This window comes from Pan troglodytes, chromosome 4, assembly GCF_028858775.2.
Source record: "Pan troglodytes isolate AG18354 chromosome 4, NHGRI_mPanTro3-v2.0_pri, whole genome shotgun sequence".
Taxonomy (NCBI): domain Eukaryota; kingdom Metazoa; phylum Chordata; class Mammalia; order Primates; family Hominidae; genus Pan; species Pan troglodytes.
In genome coordinates, this window is record NC_072402.2 from 174065705 (window position 1) to 174089456 (window position 23752).

The 23752-nt window shown below is 43.6% G+C and overlaps 1 protein-coding gene across 4 annotated transcripts in view; it reads left to right on the forward strand.

Moving 5' to 3' along the window:
- Positions 1–1407: 1407 nt before the first annotated feature.
- The window catches only part of FAF2 (Fas associated factor family member 2), a 62238-nt gene continuing 39893 nt past the window's right edge, over positions 1408–23752 (forward strand). The window contains exons 1-2 of one of the 4 annotated variants that reach the window (XM_016954290.3): positions 1992–2110; positions 6675–6806. In XM_016954290.3, coding sequence (XP_016809779.1) covers positions 6801–6806 — 6 coding nt within the window. In that variant the 5' untranslated portion in view covers positions 1992–2110; positions 6675–6800. Of the gene's footprint in view, positions 1808–1907; positions 2111–6674; positions 6807–23752 lie in introns of those variants that run through there. The other 3 variants (XM_016954291.3, XM_518117.9, XM_009450199.5) reach the window with 3 other exon arrangements.

Consider the following 23752-nt stretch of genomic DNA (forward strand, 5'->3'; position numbering starts at 1 on the left):
GCGGGGACTACAGGCATTTACCACCATGCCTGCTGGCAAGTATATATCTTAAGTGAGAATTACACAATTCCTGAGGACATCTGACTTTGCCACCCCTCATTTAGTTTATCTGAACCTAACGTTATTGGTGAGATTGAACAACACTGAGTTTCCTTTGAGCTTTGAGCTGCTGTAATAAATTCTCTAGAGTAGCAGCTATCTGCTTCCGATTTTACCTTCGGGGGTTTTTACTTAATTGACATATTATTTATTTATTTATTTATTTATTTATTTATTTTTGAGACGGAGTCTCACTCCGTCGCCCAGGCTGGAGTACAGTGGGGCAATCTCAGTTCACTGCAACCTCCGCCTCCCAGATTCAAGCGATTCTCCTGCCTCAGCCTCCCGAGTAGCTAGGACTACAGGCGTGCGCCACCAACCCTGGCTAATTTTTGTATTTTTAGTAGAGACAGGGTTTCGCCATGTTGACCAGGCCAGTTTCGAACTCCTGAGCTCAAGTGATCCGCCCGCCTCGGCCACCCAAAGCGCTGGGATTACAGGCGTGAGCCACAGAGCCCGGCCGACACCATTTTTAAACGGAAAGATTTCATATGCAGATCCAAATTTGCAGGGTTTTTGTTTTGTTTTGTTTTTCCAATTAGCACTTTTTTGGGGTTGTGTTTTAGGGCGCACCATGTGCTGTTTTTCCAGGACGTCGTGGTTTGTGCAGACCTGGTAAGACCTGATAAAGTCCTGAAAGAAGTAGCAAAAATTTCATGTACTCTTCACAGAACCAGCTCTCAAAGCCTTTTCTGTCTCACCGGATCAACCCTGCAAGGGGACGAGGGTGGGGCGCAGGCGGCCGAGAGCCTTGCTGGGAATCACACAGGTGGTCAGTGGAAAAGCGTGTACCAGACCCAGGCCTCTCTGGAAGGTGGGCAGAGGAGGCGTTCGGCGGGAGAAGTGGAAATGAAAACGGGAAATCTAAAGAGAGGTGGCGGACTAGAAGGGGCAAGGGACGTGCAGAGGAAGATAGAGATTGAGGGGTGGTGATAGGGTAGTGTAAGCAGCAGAAGGGAAGGGCAGGGGACTGCCTCGAGCAGAAGGGGCAGCGGCAGCACGTCAGGGGCTTTTGGGGAATCTCATTCAACAAATGGCAAAATGGAGCCCAAGTGGTTTGCCCAAGGATATCCAGCAGTTGGCAAGGTGGCAACTAGAACCCGCGTCTCCTAATCCCGGTCCAGGGATCTTTCCTCGCCTGTCACAGAGACAAGGGGCCAGTGCAGCGCTAGTGCGGAGAGACAAGGCTCCAGGCACGGAAAAGCAGATGCCAGGCCGGGGCTCCAGCGCCGCAGTCACGGCGGTGGACGGCAAGCTGTGCGGACGACTGGGGGCGCCATGAATCGTCGAGGATCCGGGGAGCCGAGTCCAGACCTTCCTAGCAAGTGACCCCGAAGCGGCAATGGAACGGTGGCCGAAGTCTGCCCACAGCTTCCGCTTCGAAGGCGGCGTCGGAAATGCCGCGCCAGTATCCAGAGCCCTTCGGAACCTCCCGAGAGATGGTCAGGAGCTTTTGGAAACTTTAGGTCAGGGGCCAGCGATCAAAAGGCTGGTATATCGGAACGGCTGCATCTCCCGAGAAACCTCCAAGAGTATCTGAGGTTGCCGGAAAATGGTTAGAGAGCAGCCGAAATCAGCCGAATGCCATTCGGGATGCTCCGGAGCTTCTCGAGGCACATTCGGGCCCTCTCGGCTCTGCAAGACTGCACTGGAATCTTAGGTCTCCTTTCGTCGCCTAATCTTAGCAGATCCTTTCGTCGCCTAAATGGTAAGAGCGACTTGTACCGACAGTCCCTCGGTAATTTCCGGAGGTGTTCGGGATAGGCCCGAGCGTGGCGCCCTCTGGCGGCGGCCAGAGGTTGGGGGGGGGGCGGCGGGAGGTTAGTGGGCCAGCGCGCGCAGACGCAGTTGCGCGCCGGCGGCCGTTCAGACCGGATGTGGTTGTGGCTGAGGTCAGTTCCGGCGGGTGACGGTGCGGACGGGTCAGGAGCGTAGAGGCGGCGGCAAAATGGCGGCGCCTGAGGAGCGGGATCTAACCCAGGAGCAGACAGAGAAGCTGCTGCAGTTTCAGGTAGCAGCGAGTACTCGGTGCAGCAAATGCCTCCGTGGGATGGGGAGTAGGCCCCTAGAGGAGTTCAGAACCCTCCTCAGATTGGGTTCAGATCCTTCTCAGACCAGCAGGCCGGCCCCCTCCCCCCAGACTCCAACTGCCCTGATTCCCCCGGCCCCCAAGCCTCTGTTGGACCCTAGCCTTCCAGCCATCGCTGCGGCCAGACCCGCCTCGTCTGTGCCTCTGTGCCCTCAGCGTGTCAGCTTCCCTGGTTTGCCTTAGCGGCGTCAGTCCTCAGCCATCCTTCCCAGCCCGGTTATCGGTCGGACCCTCACCGCCCAACGAGTCTATATCTGCCGGAGAAGCTTAGTCCCCACCGCGGAGTTGGCGTCATTTCGGGTCTCTGACAGGAAAACCTCCTGCCAGCATCCCATGCCATTTCCACATACACTCCCACAAACTGGGGCCTCTTGGATACCAGGTTTCGTGTTGGGGGTTCCGGTCGGGGAGGGGGCACCTACACACAGATCTGGTCCCCGCCCTAGAGGTGTGGGAGGACACCAAGTGAGGAAACAATGCAAGATGATACGTGTCATCAGTGGTCTGTCGGGATTTATTACTTTTGGCTTATTCCTGGATTCCTGTGCTTGACTATGCTTGAGGAGGGTGGTAACTTGCAGAAATGTTATGTTAATACAAGATGTTGTATTAAGAACATTTGCCACTAATCACTTACCCCTGAGCTGGAGAATGGTTGGAGGATACCACTAGGGTGGGTAACCTTGGCACTTTGTTACCAGTTTCCTTATCTCTGAAAGGACTGTCTTAAAAATGTCTACCCCCAGGCCAGGCGCGGTGGCTCACGCCTGTAATCCCAGCACTTTGGGAGGCCAAGGCCGGCAGATCACGAGGTCAGGAGTTCGAGACCAGTCTGGCCAATATGGCGAAACCCCATCTCTACTAAAAATACAAATATTAGCCGGGCGTGGTGGTGCACGCCTGTGGTCCCAGCTACACGGGAGGCTAAGGCAGGAGACTCGCTTGAACCTGGGAGGCGGAGGTTGCAGTGAGCCGAGATCGTGCCACTGCACTCCAGCCTGGGCAACAAGAGTGAAACTCCGTCTCAAAAAAAAAAAAAAAAATCTACCTCCTGAGGATGTTCTGGAGATCAAATGGACATATGGATGTTAGAAGGGCCTTGTAGACTGCAAAATGCCCCCAAATAGTATTTTCTGCTATTAATTTGACTTAGGATAGACCTAAAGTTATTGATACACTTATTTCCTTATATAAAATGTGTAAATATTCATTTATTCAACTATATTTATGAAGAACCTTAGTGCGCAGCGCTGCTAGGTAGAATCCCACTTACTATTTCAGATGTAAGTACTTTATAAACACTTAGCATACTTAACCTCATTTAATACAGCAACCCTATGAGGTTCATACTGTTACAGTCCCTGATTTACAGATGAAGGGTATCAGGACTAAGAAATAAAATGCTTAGGTTACACAGCTAGAAAATGATGGTGTCAGATTTAAAGCTATGTCCATCTTCCAGAACCCTTCCCAGGCTTCTGACTTCTGTCTTGTGCAACTTATATTTCAGTGTACAGTTGAGTGTGGAATGCAAATGCTGAGAAAATAATTATTTTTTTGGCGAGTTCTCACTCTTTTGCAATTTCCTTCAATAGACTTCACTATAATAAATTTTGAAGTGGTTATTTTTTCCCCTCTTAAATTGAGCAGTGTGTTGGAAGTGTATAAATGGAAAAATGCTGTCATAGATGTAATTGACATTTGATTGGAATTTTTGGTAGAGAAATTGAATTGATGACCCAGCAAATTACTATTAGAGAATGAGTTAAACAGACAACCAGCTTACACTTCCAGGTAGACGACCAATTTCACAGTGTTGTTTAACTTTGGCAGACCATTTTACCCCTTAGAACTCTTCAGGGGTAAGCTAACATGTGGTTTAAGTGCAATGAAATAATGTGAGTTATAAATTATGGTATATTTAGTCTCATACTGGAAGAGCATGAATATAAATCTATGATAGCATTTCTGAAGTAAAGTGCATAGGAACCTCCATTTTATCTTCTGTGGAGATTTTTTTTTTTTTTTTTTTTTTTTTTTTGAGATGGAGTTTCGCTCTTGTTGCCCAGGCTGGAGTGCAGTGGCACGATCTCGGCTCACTGCAACCTCCGCCTTCCAGTTTCAAGCGATTCTCCTGCCTCAGCCTCTCAAGTAGCTGGGACTACAGGCACGCGCCACCACATCCAGCGAATTTTTTGTATTTTTAGTAGAGACGGGGTTTCACTATGTTGGCCAGGATGGTCTCGATTTCTTGACCTCGTGATCCGCCCTCCTCGGCTGGGATTACAGGCGTGAGCCGCCGCGCCCGGCCAAAACTGTGGAGATCTTTATTAGAAGAGAGGTGGGTAGCAGGTTCGAGCTGTATTAAGATTGCCTTATGAAATTGGATTTATTGAGGGAAATGCATCTTTCATTTTTCTATTCTATAAGCAATCGCTGGAATAGATTGATTATCCAGACTGCCATTAAACAAACATTTGTTGAAACTTACTAGATGCCAAGCATTATACCAAGCAGCAGTTGATGTACATTAACTCTTTTTTTAAGAAAAATATTTTAGACCATGTGTGGTGGCTCATGCTTGTAATCCCAGCACTTTGGTAGGCCGAGGCAGGTGGATCACCTGAGATCAGGAGTTTGAGACCAGCCTGGCCAACATGGCAAAACCTCGTCTCTACTAAAAATACAAAAATTAGCCAGGCATGGTGGCATGTGCCTGTAATCCCAGCTACTGGGGGGCTGAGGCAGGAGGCTTGCTTGAACCCGGGAGGTGGAGGTTGCAGTGAGCCAAGATCGTGCCACTGCACTCCAGCCTGGGCAACAGAGCGGGACTCTGTCTCAAAAAAAAAAATTTTTTTAAAGTAGAGACGGGAGTCTTGCTATGTTGTCCAGGCTGCTCTCAAACTCCTGCCTCAGAGGCTGAGATTACAGTGTTGAGATGAGTTGCCTCAGTGTTGAGATTACAGATGTGAGCCACCACACCTGGCCCCTTAACTCTTTTAAACCTTTTAATATAACAGTGTAAAGGGTTAATCTTGTTCATTTTAATAATGAAGAAACAGGTTCTGAGAGGTCAAATAGCTTTCACAAGTAGTAAGTGGTAGAGATTTAGAAATTTATATCCACAACCATCTTCTGTGTAACTTAATGGAGAAGTCAAGTACACACATGAATAATGGGTATGCGATATATATAGATATATATATATACACGTGTATATATGTATATCGTATATATACATATATATACGTGTGTGTGTGTGTACATATATATATATATATATTTTTTTTTTTTTTTTTTTTTTTTTTTTTGAGACAACATATCTCTGTCGCCCAGGCTGAAGTGCAGTGGCGTGATCATAGTTCATTGCAACCTCAAACTCCTGGGCTCAAGTGATCCTCCCACCTCAGCCTCCTAAGTGGCTAGGACTAGAAGTGCATGGCTAATTTTTGTCTGTTTGTTTTTGAGATGGAGGCTTGCTCTATTGCCCAGGCTGGGGTGCAGTGGTGCGATCTCAGCTCACTGTAGCCTCTGCCTCCCAGGTTTAAGCTATTCTCTTGCCTCAGCCTCCTGAGTAGCTGGGATTACAACTGCCTGCCACCATGCCTGGCTAATTTTTGTATTTTTAGTACAGACAAGGTTTCCCCGTGTTGGCCAGGCTGGTCTCGAACTCCTGACCTCAGGTGATCCACCTGCCTCGGCCTCCCAAAGTGCTCGGATTACAGGCGTGAGCCACCGGACCTGGCCAGCAGGTAACATTTATTAAGTCTCTACTATGCCTTAGGCATGGTGTTAATGTATAATTATTATGTTTAATCCTTACAGCAGTTTATAAAGTACCGTAGGTGGTATGCATAAGGAAACAGATCTATTGATGTATTTACTCAAGGTGATTAAGCTACTAGGTAGTGGAATTCTAGTGGGTCTAGATCTGGACTTGATGGCTGAGTTATTACTAATATACCTTGCTACTTTGGAAGAGGAATAGAATTTCAACAGGTGTTGGGCAGAATATTCAAAGCTAAAGAAATAGCTTGCACAAGGTAGGGAGATGGGAAAGTGAAGTGTCTGTGGTGATGAACTGAAGAGTATTGAAAGTGGACAATAAGACTAGAAAGGTAAATTAAAGCCAGATTTTGGAGGCCTTTCAAAGCTGTTCACAATGTTTAAACTTTAATCTGTGGATGAGGGGAGCCATCAAAGGATTTTTCAACTAGGGAGTGACACTAGGTTTCAGGTTTGCTTCATTAGCAGTATGGAGTATGTGTTTGGAATCTCCACAGGGGTCAGGACAGAACAGGATGACACTGCTAGGAGTTGGTTCTCAATATGTTTCTTCATTTGGTATATTGAAATCAGTAAAAGTAAAATATTTTGGAAATCTCAGGTTTCCTGTATTTCAATTTTTTTATGACGTTATTTGGTTAGAACTCCCCAAGGCATTTTATTTAATATCATGTTTCTCAGCCCATTTGATGTCTTCCAGGATTTTTCTACAGTTCTCCACTTCTGTTTATTTTGGAACCAGTTGAATATGAATAACTATTGCAGACAATTGTTTTCAGCTATTTCAGATGGGAAAGAATAAGGACATAGGTTTTAAGGAGAGCTAATGCAGGTATGTGGAAGGTTACTTTTATTGGCGTTCATTTTCCCAAATTTCCAAATATAGCAGACTCTCCTAGTGTCTTGGTTTACTGCCTCTAGGTTGCTGTTTGAACAGCTGGAGAAGGATGACATGGACAGAGAGAAGGGGGAATTAAAGGAGTTATGCAGGCCAGCAGAGGAAGAAATGATCCCTTTTCTGCTTGCACAGGAGGAAGAAATTTATGACCCTCATCCTTTTAAATGATAGCCTGAACGCTGGGCTGTAGAATCAAATTTATAAGTCATTTTGAAAATCTTTCTTTTGGCTTCACCTGACTCTATTACCTAAAGGAAAAAAAAAACACATGGTGCTTTTTGTTCATGTATTTAAAACAGAACATACAGTGATCCATTTAAGGGTTTTTTGCCAGAGAATTTGGCACTGTTGAGAAAACAAGAGCTTTGAAAATCCAGGCAAACATGACTTAATTTTTCAACAGCTTCTGGTGAGTTCTATGATCTTGAACAGGTTCTCACTTCTTTGAACCTCTTTGATTTTCTATAAAATGGAGATACTGGCCGGGCGCAGTGGCTCACACCTGTAATCCAAGCACTTTGGGAGGCCGAGGCTGGCGGATCACGAGGTCAGGAGTTCGAGACCAGCCTAGACAACATGGTGAAACCCCGTCTCTACTAAAAATACAAAAAAATTAGCTGGGCGTGGTGGCAGGTGCCCATAATCCCAGCTACTTGGAAGGCTAAGGCAGGAGAATTGCTTGAACCTGGGAGGCGAAGGTTGCAGTGATCCGAGACCGCACCGCTGCACTCCAGCCTGGGCAAGAGCAAGACTCTAAAAAAAAAAAATTGGAGATACTATTATCTAGTTCACAGCATTCTTTTTATTTTTTACTTTAAAAAATCTAGTAGGCTGGGTGCCATAATCTCAGCACTTTGGGAGGCCGAGGCAGGCAGATCACTTGAGGCCAGGAGTTCGAGACCAGCCTGACAAACATGGTGAAACCCCGTATCTACTGAAAATATAAAAATTAGCCAGACATAGTGGCATGCACCTGTAATCCCAGCTACTTGGGAGGGTGAGGCAGGAGAATCACTTGAATTCTGGAGGCGGAGGTTGCAGTGAGCCGAGATCGTGCCACTGCACTCCAAGCCAGGGCAACAGAGTGCGACTCCGTCTCAAAATAAATAAATAAAAATAAAAATAGAAAAAAAGTTAGCCAAGTGTGGTGGCACAGGCCTGTAATCCCAGCTACTCAGGAGGCTGAGGCATGGGAATCACTTGAACTCGGGAGGTGGAGGTACCAGTGAGCCAAGATCGTGCCACTGCACTCTAACCTGGGCAACAGAGCCAGATTCTGTCTGAAAAAAAAAAAAAAAAAAAAAATCTAATAATACATGCTTGTTGGAAGTTAGCAGCATACAATTGTATTTTAAAAAGTAATCAAATCTTATTTCCCCATTCTAATTCCAGGTTTGTTGTTTATCTTTGTGTATTTTTGTCTTCTGCATACACAGCTTAATGTGGAAGCTCTCTTAACCTTAACCTTCACTTGACTGATTAATTGGAGCAGATATCCTCCTTTTCCTAAACTCTATTCTGTAATATGTTCAAGCATTTCTGCAAACTCTACTCTGTAATGCACTCAAGTGTCTCACCAGTCGAGTTGTATTCCTGACAAGAGGCAGTTATATTTGCTCCCAAACTAGTGTGTGCTGGTTATGTTTGTCACGTGCGTTTAATTAAACACTACATAAACCTGTAAAATACCAGTGCAAAAAGAGTTTTCATTGATACGAAAACTAAATTAAAAGCTTTAAACAGGCTCTGTCTGGGGAAATTGCTAAAAAAAAAAAAATTGTTGTTTAGTTAGGTGTGGGCAAGTTAACTGTAAATGACTTAGGGAGAAATCATTGAGATACAACATTGTACACTTACTGCTTGGCAAGTGTTTAAGGTTGCACTCCACTTAAGGAAATCAAATCAGTATGGGTTATGCTAAAAAGATCCCAGCCTGGGCAACATGGTGAAACCTCATCTCTACTAAAACTACAACAAAAAAATTAGCTGGTCGTAGTGGCGCATGCCTGTGGGCCTGTGATCCCAGCTACTTGGGAGACTGAGGTGGGAGCATCACCTTAGCCCAGGAGGTGAAGGCTGCAGCGGGCTGTGATTGCACCACTACACTCCAGCCTGGGTGACAGAGTGAGACCCTGTCTCAAAAAAAAAAAACTAAAAAATAGCCGGGCACAGTGGTGCACGCCTGTAATCCCAGCACTTTGGGAGGCTGAGGTGGGCAGATCACCTGAGGCCAGGAGTTTGAGACCAGCCTGGCCAACATGGTGAAACCCCATCTCTACTAAAATACAAAAATTAGCCAGATTTGGTGGCGGGTGCCTGTAATCCTAGCTACTCAGGAGGCTGAGGCAGGAGAATTGCTTGAACCTGGGAGGCAGAGGTTGCAGTGAGCCGAGGTTGCACCAGTGCACTCTAGCCTGGGTGACAGAGTGAGACTCCCTCTCAAAAAACTAAAAATAAAAACTAAAGAAGTTCCAAGGAGTGCTAGTGGATTCATTCCCTAAAGAAAAGGATAGGCTTTTATCAGAAACTTATGTTCATGTGAGTACTTTATGTTAAAATGAAATATTTACATAAATATTCATTTATGTAAAAATGAAAACATGTAAAATGTTAAAATGAATATTTTTATTACTTTGACTTCAGTTAATTGATTAGTTATGGGTCTCATTCTCATTGGGTAAGAGAACTTCTGTCTTTGTCTTATAGAGATATGATTATATTATACTTAACTCTGCATAGCATAGGTAAGTAGTCATGAAGACTGACTGGGTTTGTTTGATTGAGACAGAGTTTTGCTCTTGTTGCCCAGGCTGCAGTGCAGTGGTGTGATCTCAGCTCACTGCAACCTCCACCTCCTGGGTTCAAGCAATTCTCCTGCCTCAGCCTCCCGAGTAGCTGGGATTACAGGTGTGTGCCACCACACCCGGCTAATTTTTGTATTTTTAGTAGAGATGGGGCTTTGCCATGCTGGCCAGGCTGGTCTTGAATTCCTGACCTGAGGTGATCCGCCTACCTCGGCCTCTCAAAGTGCTGGGATTACAGGCGTGAGCCACTGTGCCCGGCCCAAAATATATTTTTAAAACTTAAAATGAACAACTCAATCAAAAGGTAGGGAAAAGATCAGAACAGACAACTCACCAAAAAAGATATACAGATGGCATGTAAGCATATGAAAAGATGCTCAAATCTTTAAGGATTTGAGGTCCTTAAGGAATTGCAAATTAAAACAGCAATGAAACAGGAACTCTCCTGAGCTCAAGCAGTCCGCCCACCTTGGCCTCCCAAAGTGCTGGAATTACAGGTGTGAGCCACTGCACCCAGCCTCAACTGGAATTTCTGTTCCACTGGTCTTCCCCTATATATGCCAATATTATGCTTAATTATAGAGGCTTATGATATATTTTGATCTGGAGGAACACCCCTGCCTCCACTCCGTTGCTCTTTTTCAGAGTTTTCCTGTTTATTTGCTTCTCTAAAAGAAATTTGTAATCAACTTTTTAAAGTTGAAATTTTATGAAATTTGTAAATGAACTTCAGGGGTTGTAATTGACATCTTTATGTTGCTGAATCTATTCAAGAACATAGTTATATCTTGGAAAGGTTTTGACATACTCAGTAGTGTTTGCTGGCCTCCCTTTTTTGGGGTACTTCTTTATTTGACAAGTACAGACACTTATTATCAAGTTGGTTCAAAATGCGTTATTTTTTCAGAGTGGGCTGGGCATCGATATTTATGAACTCCTCTAAGTATTTAAGAGGAATATTTCTGAACCTTGCAAAGTAGTATAGATTCTGATTACTCTGAGTAACAGATTACCTTTACAGCAGATATTCTTTTAGAAGTAGGTCTTTGAGATGGGTATTGATAAAGATTAGTATTTTTTGTTTTGTTTTTTTGAGACTGAGTTTCGCTGTTGTCCCCAGGCTGGAGTGCAATGGCTCAACCTTGGCTCACTACAACCTTTGTCTCCCAGGTTCAAGTGATTCTTCTGCCTCAGCTTCCAGAGTTGCTGGGATTATAGGCGCCCACCACCACTTCTGGCTTATTTTTTTGTATTTTTAGTAGAGACAAGGTTTCACCATGTTGGGCAGGCTGGTCTCGAACTCTTGACCTCAGGTGATCCACCTGCCACAGCCTCCCAAAGTGCTGTGATTACAGGCGTGAGCCACTGTGCCTGGCCATAAAGGTTAATTTTGTCATTTTAATTTTGGATCATCTGAGGATTATTTCACATATTCAAGGATTCTAGTTGTCATTTCTCCAACATTGTATTTTTGCTTAAAATTAGTATCAAAAATGAAATAGTATCAAAAATAAAACTGATTATTTGATTTGAACTGTTTTCAGGGGTGTGTGTGTGTGTGTGTGTTTAATACTACTGTTAGTGAGAGTGCCAGAAGTGATGAATAGCAGAAATCACCGTGAACACTTGGGGGGCCTGTGTGTGGGCCTTGGACTTTTCCACCAAGGAAATTATGAAAACTTTCTCACAGTCCTTGAATAAATTTGAAAGAGAACAATTTTTCATACTAAATACTGGGGAATATTTTTAAATGTGTGTTTGTAAATTCTTATTGGAGTTAAAGTCACAAAAAGTCACAGTCCTTAGTTAACCCTCTTGTCATATGCATTGCCACTGCCTTAGTTTATATTTCATTTCTCCTCTGGACTAAACTTATATAACTGGTAGCCCACATTTAAAGTCTTCTCAATTCAGCCTTCCTACTTTTTCCAGAATAATATTTCTATTCTCTTTCTCTTCTCTTTTCACTCCTCTTCTCTCTTCTCTTCTCTTCCTTGACAGAGTATCTGTTGCCCAGGCTGGAGTGCAATTGTACAGTCTTGGCTCACTGCAGCCTCCGCCTGCTGGGCTCAAGCCATCTTTCCAGCTCCCCTTCTTGCCTAGCTGGGACCACAGGCACGTGCCACCACGCCCAGCTAATTTTTGTATTTTTAGTAGAGATGGGGTTTCGCCATGTTGGCCAGGCTGGTATTGAACTCCTGGCCTTAAGTGATCCACTTGCCTTGGCCTTACAAAGTACTGGGATTACAGGTGTGAGCCACCACGTCTGGCCTCAGAATAATATTTTTCTTTTTCTTTCTTTTTTTTTTTTTTTTTTTTTTTTTGAGACGGAGTCTCACTCTCTCACCCACACTGGAGTGCGGTGGCTCGATCTCGGCTCACTGCAACCTCCCAAGTTCAAGCGATTGTCCTGCCTCAGCTTCCCTAGTAGCTGGGATTACAGGCATGTGCCACCACGCCCAGCTAATTTTTGTATTTTTTAAGTAGAGATGGGGTTTCACCATGTTGGCCAGGCTGGTCTCAAACTCCTGACCTCGTGATCTGCCCACCTCAGCCTTCCAAAGTGCTGGGATTACAGGCATGAGCCACCGTGCCTGGCCCAGAACAGTATTTCTAACAAAAATAATTGGAGTGGTATTGATTAGAGCAGCATAAAATTTTTCTTTGTACCTCATGGTCTGACTTCACTGTCAAACCTTATATTTTTACCCTTTCTATTTCTATTCCAGTGATACTTTTTAATTTCCCTAACATGTTATTCCTTCTCATGCCTCCCTTGCTCTTCCCTTGTCCTGAAATTTCTCCTTCCACTAGTTTTCAGCTCAGAACCTTGATTTCTTTCTTGATAAGTTCCCTGAAGGACTTAAGGATTTGTTTACTGGTGTGTAGTAATTGTCATAATAATAATTTACATGTCTTTTAACTCCACAGAGTTTTGGGGGGTTCAAACTGATTTCTTTGTTTTGTGCTTGCTGCATGATAGATGCTCAATTAATATTTGCTCAATGAATAATTCACCAGAAATCTCAATCCCAAAGAGTTTTTTGTTGGATTCTTTTTTTTCTCTTTCTCTTTGTTAAAGCAATTCCAACAGCATTAAGTATCCTATTTTTAGAAGAAAGCCAAAATTCCAGTTAACCTTTTTTTTTTTTTTTTTTTTTTTCTTTTTGAGATAGGGTCTCACTCTGTCACCCAGGCTGGAGTGCAGTGGCTCATTCATGGTTCACTGCAGCTCCAACCTCCTGGGCTCAGGCACTCCTCCCACCTCAGCCTCCCAAGTAGCTCGAACTACAGGCCCACGCCACCACACCCAGCTAATTTTTTTATTTTTATTTTTTGTAGAGACATGGTCTCATTATGTTGTCCAGGCTGGTCTCAAACTCCTGGGCTCAAGCGATCTGCCTGCCTCCGCTTCTTTTTTGTTTGTTTGTTTTTTGAGCATTGAAAGTTAACCATATTCTCATCTTTGCAGCAGTGTAGGGGAAGGAGGTCTATATTAGGAACTTGGCAATTTGAGATCTCTGACAGTTACTTAATCCTTCCAGGCCTCAGTTTCTGTATCTGCAAAATGACATAGATATTTGTGTGGGTGCGGGTGTGGTTGTTTTGTTTTTTCTTTCAACTTTCATTTTAGATGAGGGGGTACGTGTGTGGGTTTGATACATGAGTAAATTATTTGTTGCTGGGATTTGTTGTATGAATGATCCCATAGCCCAGATTGTAAGCATAGTATCCAACAGTTAGTTTAATTTTTCAACACTTGCCCCCCTCCCACTCTACCCCATCTAGTAGTCCTCAGTGTCTATTGTTCTCCTCTTTGTGTCCATGTGTACTCAGTGTTTAGCTCCTACTTACAAGTAAGAATGTGGTATTTGGTTTTTTGGTTCTGCATTAATTTGCTTAGGATGACGGCCTCCGGCTACATCCATGTTGCTGCAAAGGATGTGATTTTGTTCTTTTTTATGAGTGCGTGGTATTCTATAGTGTATATGTACCACATTTTCTTTATTCAGATCACTGTTGATGGGCATCTAGGTTGATTCCATGTCTTTGCTATCATGAATAATGCTGTGATCAACATATGAGTGTGTGTCTTTTTGGTAGAACGGGTTATTTTCCTTTGGGTGTATACCCATTAATGGGATTGTTGGGTCAATTGATAGTTCTGGTTTTTTTCTTAAGTTCTTTGAGAAATCCCCAGACTGCTTTCCACAGTGGCTAAACTAACTTACATTCCCACCAGTGTTATATAAGCATTCGTTTTTCTCTGTGGCCTTGCCAATATCTAGTTATTTTTTGACTTTTTAGTAAGCCATTCTGACTGGTACAAAATGGTAACTCATTGTGATTTTGATTTGCATTTCTCTAATGAGCGGTGATGTTGACTATTTTTGCCCGTGTGTGTGTGTGTGTGTGTGTGTGTGTGTGTGTGTGTGTATATATATATATATATTTTTTTTTTTTTTTTTTTCCTTAGGGTCTCACTTTGTTGCCCGGGCTAGAGTGTAGTGGCATGATCTCAGCTCACTGCAGCCTCTGCCTCCTGGCCCTGTAAATGTCTTCTTTTGAGAAGTGTCTGAGGTGGGTGTGATGGCTCACGCCTGTAATCCCAGCACTTTGGGAGGCTGAGGCAGTGGATCACTTGAGCTTAGGAGTTTGAGACCAGCCTGGGCAACATTGCAAGACCCCAACTGTACCAAAAATCCAAAAGATTCACCAGGCATGGCGGTGTGGGCCTGTGGTCCCAGCTACTTGGGAGGCTGAGGTGGGAGGATCACTTGAACCTGGGAGATGGAGGTTGCAATGAGCCAAGCAAGATGGTGCCACTGCACTCCAACCTGGGTGACAGAGTAAGACCCTTTGACTCAAAAAAAGAAAGAAGTGTCTGTTCATGTACTTTTGCACCCACCTCCCCTTTTTTTCTTCTCTCTTTTTTTTTTTTTCAGACAATGTTTTACTCTGTCGCCTAGGCTGGAGTGCAGTAGTGCCATCTTGGCTCACTGCAACCTCTGCCTCCCGGGTTCAAGCGATGTCTCTTGCCTCAGCTTCCTGAGTAGCTGGGATTACAGGTGCATACTAACATGCCCAGCTAATTTTTGTATTTTTAGTAGAGACAGGGTTTCACTGTGTTGTCCAGGCTGGTCTCGAACTCCTGACCTCAAGCAGTCCACCCACCTCGGCCTCCCAAGGTGCTGGGATTACAGGTGTGAGCCACTGTGCCCAGCTTTTTTTTTTTTTTTTTTGAGACAGGTTCTTGCTCTATCTCTCAAGCTAAAGTATAGTAATGTGATGATAGTTCACTGTGGCCTCAGAGTCCCAGCTCAAGTGATCCTACCACTTCAGCCTCCAGAGGGGCTGGGACTACAGGTGTACACCACCACACTGGGCTAATTTTTTAATTTTTTTTAGAGATAGGGTCTTGCTGTGTTGCCCAGCCTGGTCTTGAACTTCTGATTTCAAGTGATCCTCCCACCTTGGCCTCCCCTAGTGATGGGGTTACTGGTATAAGCCACTCTGCCTGGCTTTTGCCAGTTTTTTTAAATGGGGTTATTATTATTATTATTTGCTTGTTGAATTGTTTCTCATATATTCTGGATATTAGGCCTTTGTCAGATTCATAGTTTGCGAAGATTTTCTCCCATTTTGTCTGTTTACTCTGTTGATAGTTTCTTTTGCTGTGTAGAAGCTCTTCAGTTTAATTAGGTCCCACTTTCCAATTTTTGTTTTTGTTGCAAATGTTTTTGGGGACTTAGTCATAAATTCTTTGCCAAGACCAATGTCCAGAATGATACTACTAGGTTTTCTTGTAGGATTTTTATAGTTTTAGGTCTTACATTTAATGATTAATATTTTTAAACTTTACAGGGGTGTTATAAGAAAGCATCAGAAAAGCTAGGTGCAGTGTCTCATGCCTGTAGTCCCAACACTTTATGAGACTGAGGTGGGAGGATCACCCGAGGTCAGGAATTCGAGACCAGCCTGGCCAACATGGTGAAACCCCATCTCTACTAAAAATACAAAATCAGCCAGGCGTGGTGGCAAGCGCCTGTAGTCCCAGCTACTTGAGAGGCTGAGGCAGGAGAATCGCTTGAACCGAAGAGACAGAGGTTGCAGTGAGGCGAGATCGCACCATTGCACTCCAGCCTGGGTGACAGAGTGAGATTCTGTCTCCAAACAAAACAAGAAAAAAGAGTGGATCAGAAAACACATACTATAGTGCTTGGTTAATTGATATTTAATAGACTGCGCGGTGGCTCATGCCTGTAATCTCAGCACTTTGGGAGGCCGAGGCAGGCAGATCATGAGGTCAAGAGATCGAGACCATCCTGGCCAACATGGTGAAACCCCATCTCTACTAAAAATACAAAAATTAGCCGGGCGTGGTGGCGCATGTCTGTAGTCCCAGCTACTTGGGAGGCTGAGGCAGGAGAATCACTCAAACCTGGGAGGTGGAGATTGCCGTGAGCCGAGATCGCGCCACTGCATTCCAGCCTAACGACAGAGCAAGACTCCGTCTCAAAAAAATAAAATAAAATAGATGTTTAATAAATAGTTGAGTCTAAATCCTAGAGCATCCTCTCATGTCAAGTTTTAAGATTGAAAAGTGGTAAATTTTTAACATTTTGTGACTTGACATTAAATTTTGCTAATATATACACATCTTATGCATGTGAAATTCTAGGGGTGTGATTTCAAGCTATTTTGAAACATAATGGCAGAATTTGTCAGCCCAGAAGGGGTGAGGGATGGGCAGGGAACAGACAAGGTCAAATTATTAGATTATTTTTGGAGGACCAATAAAGTTTGCTTCCCTATAGTGTTTTTCACAAAGAGGATAACAGAAATACCTTCATTTCTCTTGAAACAAAGTTTCTGCTTGAATCTGAGCAGTAAAGTCACATTTAGGAAAGGTTGAATATAGCCAACATACTTTTTGTTTGTGTTTGTTTTAGTGGAATTAAGTCTGTTAAGTGAAAGAATCAATACTAGAATAGGAATTAATGGGGGCCGGGCCTGGTGGTTCATGCCTGTAATCCCAGCACTTTGGGAGGCTGAGGCGGGTGGATCACCTGAGGTCAGGAATTTGAGACCTGCCTGGCCAACATGGCAAAACCCCATCTCTACTAAGAATACAAAAAAAATTAGCCAGGCATGGTGGCAGACTCCTGTAATCGGGAGGGTGAAGCAGGAGAATCGCTTGGCCCGGGAGGCAGAGGTTGCAGTGAGTCAAGAGGTATCACTGCACTCCAGCCTGGGCAACAGAGTGAGACTCCATCTCAAAAAAAAAAAAAAGGAATTAATGAAAGATAATTTATTTGGTTCCCCCAAAATCTAATTGTATTACTTCAGAACCTTTTAAGCTAGTTCAGACTCATCTCACAGTGCTTTACAAATGTCTCCTTAATGTGTCCTTCATGTTTCTTTTTTTTCCTCACTCAGATTCTGGAAGACCTCATGTTTCTCAATAGTAATATTAGCTAACCTGTTTTAATCTGCACAACCCAAGGAACTAAGCACTATTTTTATTTACATTTTACCAGTGAGGAAGCTAAACCTAAGAAAGATGCCTGAGGTTACGAAGCTAGTGTGTGGTAGAATTAGAATAAAGGGATATTGCATGGTTTTTTTTTTTTTTTTCTTCCTTGAGACAGAGTCTTGCTGTGTTTCCCAGGCTGGAGTGCAGTGGCGTGATCTTGGCTCACTGCAACCTCCGCCTCCCGGGTTTGAGTGATTCTTCTGCCTCAGCCTCCTGTGTAGCTAGGATTACAGGTGCTCACCACCACACCTGGCTAATTTTTGTAGTTTTAGTAGAGACGGGGTTTCACCATGTTGGCCAGGCTGGTCTCAAACTCCTGACCTCAAGTGATCTGCCTGCCTCAGCCTCCCATAGTGCTGAGATTACAGGAGTGAGCCACTGCGCCAGGCCTTAAATTTTTCTATTGCTGCTGCACAAATTAAAAGTGCTTGTGTCTCTAACTTTCCAACAAAGCTCAGCCACTTCTTCCACTTATTCTTTTTTTTCTGTTTCTTTTTTTTGTAGAGACAGGGTCTCACCATGTTTCCCAGGCTGTCCTTAAGGCCTCCTGCCTTGGCCTCCCAAAGTGTTGGGATTACAGGTGTGAGATGCCACGCCCAGCCCCCACCTATTTTAATTGCTTGGATAAAGAATATTGTGGGGGGTTTTTTTGGAAATGTTTATTCATGTGGTATTTATGTATATTCGAATATTTATACAGTAAACATCCACACTTGTGTAATGCCATTTGGGTCTAATCAGTTATCAAATATTTGAGAATCTGTTATTTAAGATTAAGATATGGTTATATCTTGATTTGCACAGACCATTTGGTTCCACTTCTGGTGTTTCCAAGCTGATTCTTTTTTTTTTTTTTTTTTTTGAGACAGGGTCTTGCTCTGTCACCTGGGCTGGAGTACAGTGGCACTACCATAGCTAACTGTAGCCTGGACCTCCCGGACTCAAGTGACCCTCCAGCATCAGCCTCCCAAGTGGCTGGGACTACATGCATGTACCACCATGCCCAGCTAACGTTTTTATTTTCTGTAGAGATGGGTCTCACTGTGTTGCCAGGCTGCCAAACTGATTCTAAGTGAAAATTCTTCAAGGGATATTAGTATTTTTTTTTTAAAGACCTTCCCTTATGTGAAGTTGTGAGGTTAAATTTTCTTTTTTTCTAGAAGCAGAACCTTTCAAAGCCTTTACAAGATATATTGCAGATTTCTAAAAGGGGTATTTGAAAAGAGGTATTTGATAGGCACTTTCTTTTTTTTTTGAGACAGAGTCTTGCTGTATCGCCCCGGCTAGAGTGCAGTGGTATGATCTCAGCTCACTGCAACCTCCGCCTTCCAGGTTCAAGTGATTCTCTTGCCTCAGCCTCCTGAATACCTGGGATTACAGGCATGCGCCACCAGCATGCCCAGCTAATTTTTGTATGTTTAGTAGAGACAGGGTTTCACCATGTTGGCCAGGCTGGTCTTGAACTTCAGACCTCAAGTGATCTGGCCGCTTCAGCCTCCCAAAGTGCTGGGATTACAGGCGTGAGCCACGGAGCCTGGCCAGATATGTACCATTTTCTAGATAGTCTTATTTGACCCCAAACCCTTTGTACATAGAGAAAAACTGTATCAACATGTTTGTTGATCTTGTGCCTAAAGGAGAACAGTTTTATATACGTCTGTGGGCTGATATTCAGCTACTAGTATATACAATAAAGAAACTGAAATTTTCTTTTTCTTTCTTTTTTTTTTTTTTTGAGTTGGAGTTTGGCCCTTGTCATCCAGGCTGGAGTGCAATGACACAATCTTGGCTCACTGCAGCCTCCACCTCCTGGATTCAAGCAATTCTCCTGCTTCAACCTCTTGAGTAGCCGAGATTGCAGGCACCTGCCACCATGCCTGCCTAATTTTTGTATTTTAGTAGAGACAGGGTTTCACCATGTTGGCCAGGCTGGTCTCAAACTCCTGACCTCAGGTGATCTGCCCTCCTTGGCCTCCCAAAGTGCTGAAGTTACAGTTATGAGCCACCATGCCCAGCCCAGAAATTGAAATTTTCTGAATTAAGGATTTACTGAAAGCTATTTTAGCTGGGCACAGTGGCTCATGCCTGTAATGGGTACCTGGGAGGCTGAAGCAAGAGAATCACTTGAACCCAGGAGGCAGGGATTGCAGTGAACCGAGATCGTGCCACTGCACTCCAGCCTGGGCAACAGAGCGAGACTTCATCTCAAAAAAGAAAAGAAAAGAAAACGATTTCAAGTAATAATGGGAGGCATTTTGGCATGAGAGAGAATCTGGACTTTGGAAGTAATTAATCTAGATTTCAGTCTTCGCTCCACCATTTACCATTATCTAGATATTCCTAGACAAGGCATGTAACTTTTTGAATCTTTGGCTTTCTCAGTGATGAAAATAAGGGTTTCAATACTTACAGTATCTATTTTATTACACGGTAATAGATGTTTAGTAAATGGGAGCTGCTGGTACTTAATTTGGAGTATCAGTAATTAAATGTGAATAATAAAGATCTGAGTGTGTGTAAGAGTTTAAATTACTTTGGATCAGAGCCTAGCCATGATCACTTAATTTCCTGAACAGATTTCAGATTTCATTTCTCCTGCTACTATCAGAGAAGGCATACTGCCTATTACATAAAGCAAAGCAAAGCTGTCTGTGTGGTCGGAAGGAGAGAACAAAGATTCCTAGTTTTTGCCAAGTTTCTCTCTGGGAATAACTGAAAACAAGACCTAAAATATGCATTCTTAGCAAGCTAAAACCAACAAGCCAATTGGAATTTAGAGAGTACTTAAATCTCAGCTGAGATTTCACACCAACCCCGTGCAGCGTTTGTTAGTATAAACAGATGAGATATGGAAAGATAAACTCCACTTAGGAAAATGAGGAGATTACACCCTGGTTACCCAATCCCTATCCAAATAGCTGTTTGAGCCATCTGGTTAAAATACTACACACCATCTATTATTGTTTGTGATACCTTCTTTGAGTCGTGCTTTAGCAAGAGATAGATCGGGATCACAGTATTTCAAAAGCTAGTCTGCAAGTGACTGACACCTTCTTGTCTTCTGACTTGGGAGAGGAGGAAGTTTGACCAAAGCTGCAGTAGGAAAGTAGTTCACACACTTCTGCAATCTCCCGTATACATTTTACTAGATGTTTGACCAAAGCTGAAGTAGGAAAGTAGTATAGAATAGATCACACACTTCCCCAATCTCCCCTGTGCATTTTACTAGAGATTGATTGGGGTTCAGTCTCTAGTAAGATGCCCCAAAAGTAAATAATGCCTTTCTCCCACTGATACTATCAGGCAATTACATTTTTAACTTCTGTAATTAAATGCAGTGCTCTCCAAAATCCTTGGGAGGTCAGTTTATGGAAGGGGAGTCATCTCTGAAGGGAGGAGGAAGGAGGGAAAGATCACGGAGCAAGGGATTTTTCTCAGTAAGACAGACTGGGATGGGCCTGCCCAATGGCTGGTTTTTTTCCTTTTTTTTTTTTTTTTGGTCACCTGTCTGTCCCAGACCAGTGGGGGATTTATGGTAGCAATTGATGACATTAGACACTCGGCCCTGAAAGATTAGAGAGAGAAGGGGGTGCCATAGTTAACCTTTGTATCCATTGCAGCTAATTTGTACAATGCTATCTCAAGCCACCTTAGATGTCAGTAGACTTTTTTTTTGAGTCAGTGTCGCTCTTTTTGCCCAGCCTAGAGTGCAGTGGTGCCATCTCAGCTCGCAGCAACCTTCATCTCCCAAGTTTAAGCGATTCTTGTGCCTCAGCCACCTGAGTAGCTAGAGATTACAGGCATGCACAACCACACCTGGCTAACTTTTTTGTATTTATACAGAACCGGGTTTTGCCATGTTGGCCAGGCTGGTCTCAAATTCCTGGCCTCCCAAAGTTCTGGCATTATGGGCGTGAGCCACCACACCCAGCCAGATGTCAGTAGATCTTAATGTAAACCAGAGTTCTAAAGAGCATGCCAGTTTTAGCTGACCTTTATTAAGCACTTACTGTATACCCAAATTGGTTTGGGATACTTTCACATAATTCTTTTCAAAGATTCAGTATTCTCAATTGATAATGGGCAAGATAGCAATATCTGTCTTACAGGATTGTTGAGGAAAATGTGAAGATAGCTATGTTAGTTCCTGACACAGAGTAGGAATAAATGTGTAATAATGAGAAGATCAGTGTTTAAGAAACTAGAAGGCTGGGTGTGGTGGCTCACACCTGTCATCCCAGCACTTTGGGAGGCTGAGGGTGGCAGATCACCTGAGGTCAGGAGTTCAAGACTAGCCTGGCCAACATGGTGAAACCCTGTCTCTATTAAAAATACAAAAATTAATCGGGTGTGTTGGTGGGCACTTACAATCCCAGCTACTTGAGAGGCTGAGGCAGGAGAATCACTTGAACCCTGGAAGCGGAGATTGTGGTGAGCTGAAATCTTGCCACTACACTCCAGCCTGGACGACAAGAGTGAGAATCTGTCTCAAGAAGAGAAAAGAAACTAGAGAGATATAAACAAAAGTTGATTGTTAGACTGAGGAAGGATTCATTCATTTATTCAGACATTTCCTATTTTATGCCAAGGCATTGCACTGGGTCTTGGGAATATAGAAGTAAATAGAGGCTGGGCGCAGTGGCTCATGCCTATAATCCCAGCACTTTGGGAGGCCAAGGCAGGTGGATCACTAGGTCAGGAGATCAAGACCATCCTGGCTAACACGGTGAAACCCCGTCTCTACTAAAAATACAAAAAATTAGGCGGGCGTGGTGGTGGGCGCCTGCAGTCCCAGCTACTCGAGAGGCTGAGGCAGGAGAATGGCATGAACCTGGGAGGTGCAGCTTGCAGTGAGCCGAGATCATGCCACTGCACCCCAACCTGGGCGACAGAGCAAGACTCCGTCTCAAAAAGAAAAAAAAAATAGAAGTAAATAGATTCCCTCCTCAAAAGAAAGTTCCTTTTAAAAGAGAATTATGGAGCTGGGCACATTGGTTCACACCTGTAATCTCAGCACTTTGGGAGGCTGAAGTGGGAGGATCACCTGACGCAAGGAGTTCAAGACCAGGCTGAGCAACATAGTGGGACCCCACCAATCTAGCCCCCAAAAAGACAAAAAAAAAAAAAGGTGGGTATGGTGGTACGTGCCTGTAGTCCTAGCTACTTGGGAGGCTGAGGCAGAAGGAGTACTTGAGCCCAGGAGCAGATGGTTACAGTGAGCTATGATCATGCTACTGTACTCCAGAGTGAGTGACAGAGAGACCCTGTCTGTAAAAAATATAAAAAATTTTAGGCTGGGCGTGGTGCCTCATACCTATAGTCCCAGCACTTTGGGATGCCAAGGTGGATGCATCACCTGAGGTCAGGAGTTCGAGACCAGCCTGGCCAACATGGTGAAACCCTGTCGGTACTAAAAATACAAAAATTAGCTGGGCGTGGTGGCATGTGCCTGTAATCTCAGCTACTCGGGAGGCTGAGGTAGGAGAATCGCTTGAACCCAGGAGGCAGAGGTTGCAGTGGGCCGAGATCGCACCATTGTACTCCAGCCTGGGCGACAGAGCGAGACTCCATCTCTAAAAATAAAAATAAAAAATTGTAGAAAAAGAATTATAATTGGAGTTCTGAAGAAATTACTTTAGTAGGAAGTTGAAGCCTGTGACTGATGTTAAGTCTAACATTCCTCTGCTTCTCTGTTTTACCTCTCTTCCAGAAATGCTGATAGCCAAACATTATTTTATTGCTGAGCAGAGAATTGGTAGCAAAGCTAATGGAATGTCTCCAGCCAAAACTGCAATATTCTTTCTCTCTGAACAAAGCTGGCATTGCAAAACTTAGGTTGGCACTGAAATGGCAATGAATATTGGCTTGAGACATACTTAGCATTTGACTTATGTTGAATCCAGCCCTTCCAGTGTAAATTGGAATAGTCCTTTCGAAATGCATTTTGGCACTGTGGGTCAAGAACTTTAAAAATAATGTATATTCTTTGGCTCCAAGTTTTACCTAGATCCAGAAGAAATCCTAAATAGAGGCAAACTTTATAAATAGTAGTGTTCATCATAGTGCTATTTTAATAGTGAAAATTGGAAGCAGCCATAACATCTAAATGTAAATTGTTGTAGCCAGTTAGAGTATTGTATAACCATGGTTATGAAGAGTGTACTAAGTTTATGAAGAGTTAGAAGGGAGTATTTTGTAAAATAATGTGCAAAATTATAAATATCTGAAAGAGAGGAGTCTCACACAGGTAAGAGAAAATAGAGAAGGCTCCTCAAACCTTGACTTGTATGTAGTGATATGAGAGGGTGGGGTGGAAAAGTTGGTTTTCCAGCCAGGAGAGAAAACACCAGAAGATTCCTGTAAAGATCAAAGGCAGAGATGAATGGATTTTCCTCAGCATGCATACAGTCTAGAATGGAGAAGAAAAGACCATTAGACAGTTTCCCCTATAATAATTTTATTTAATTGTAAAAGAGGTTGAATCAAGCCCTAAACCTTTCCTTGGAGTGTGGGGAACTGGAAGGAAATTTGTAAATGTA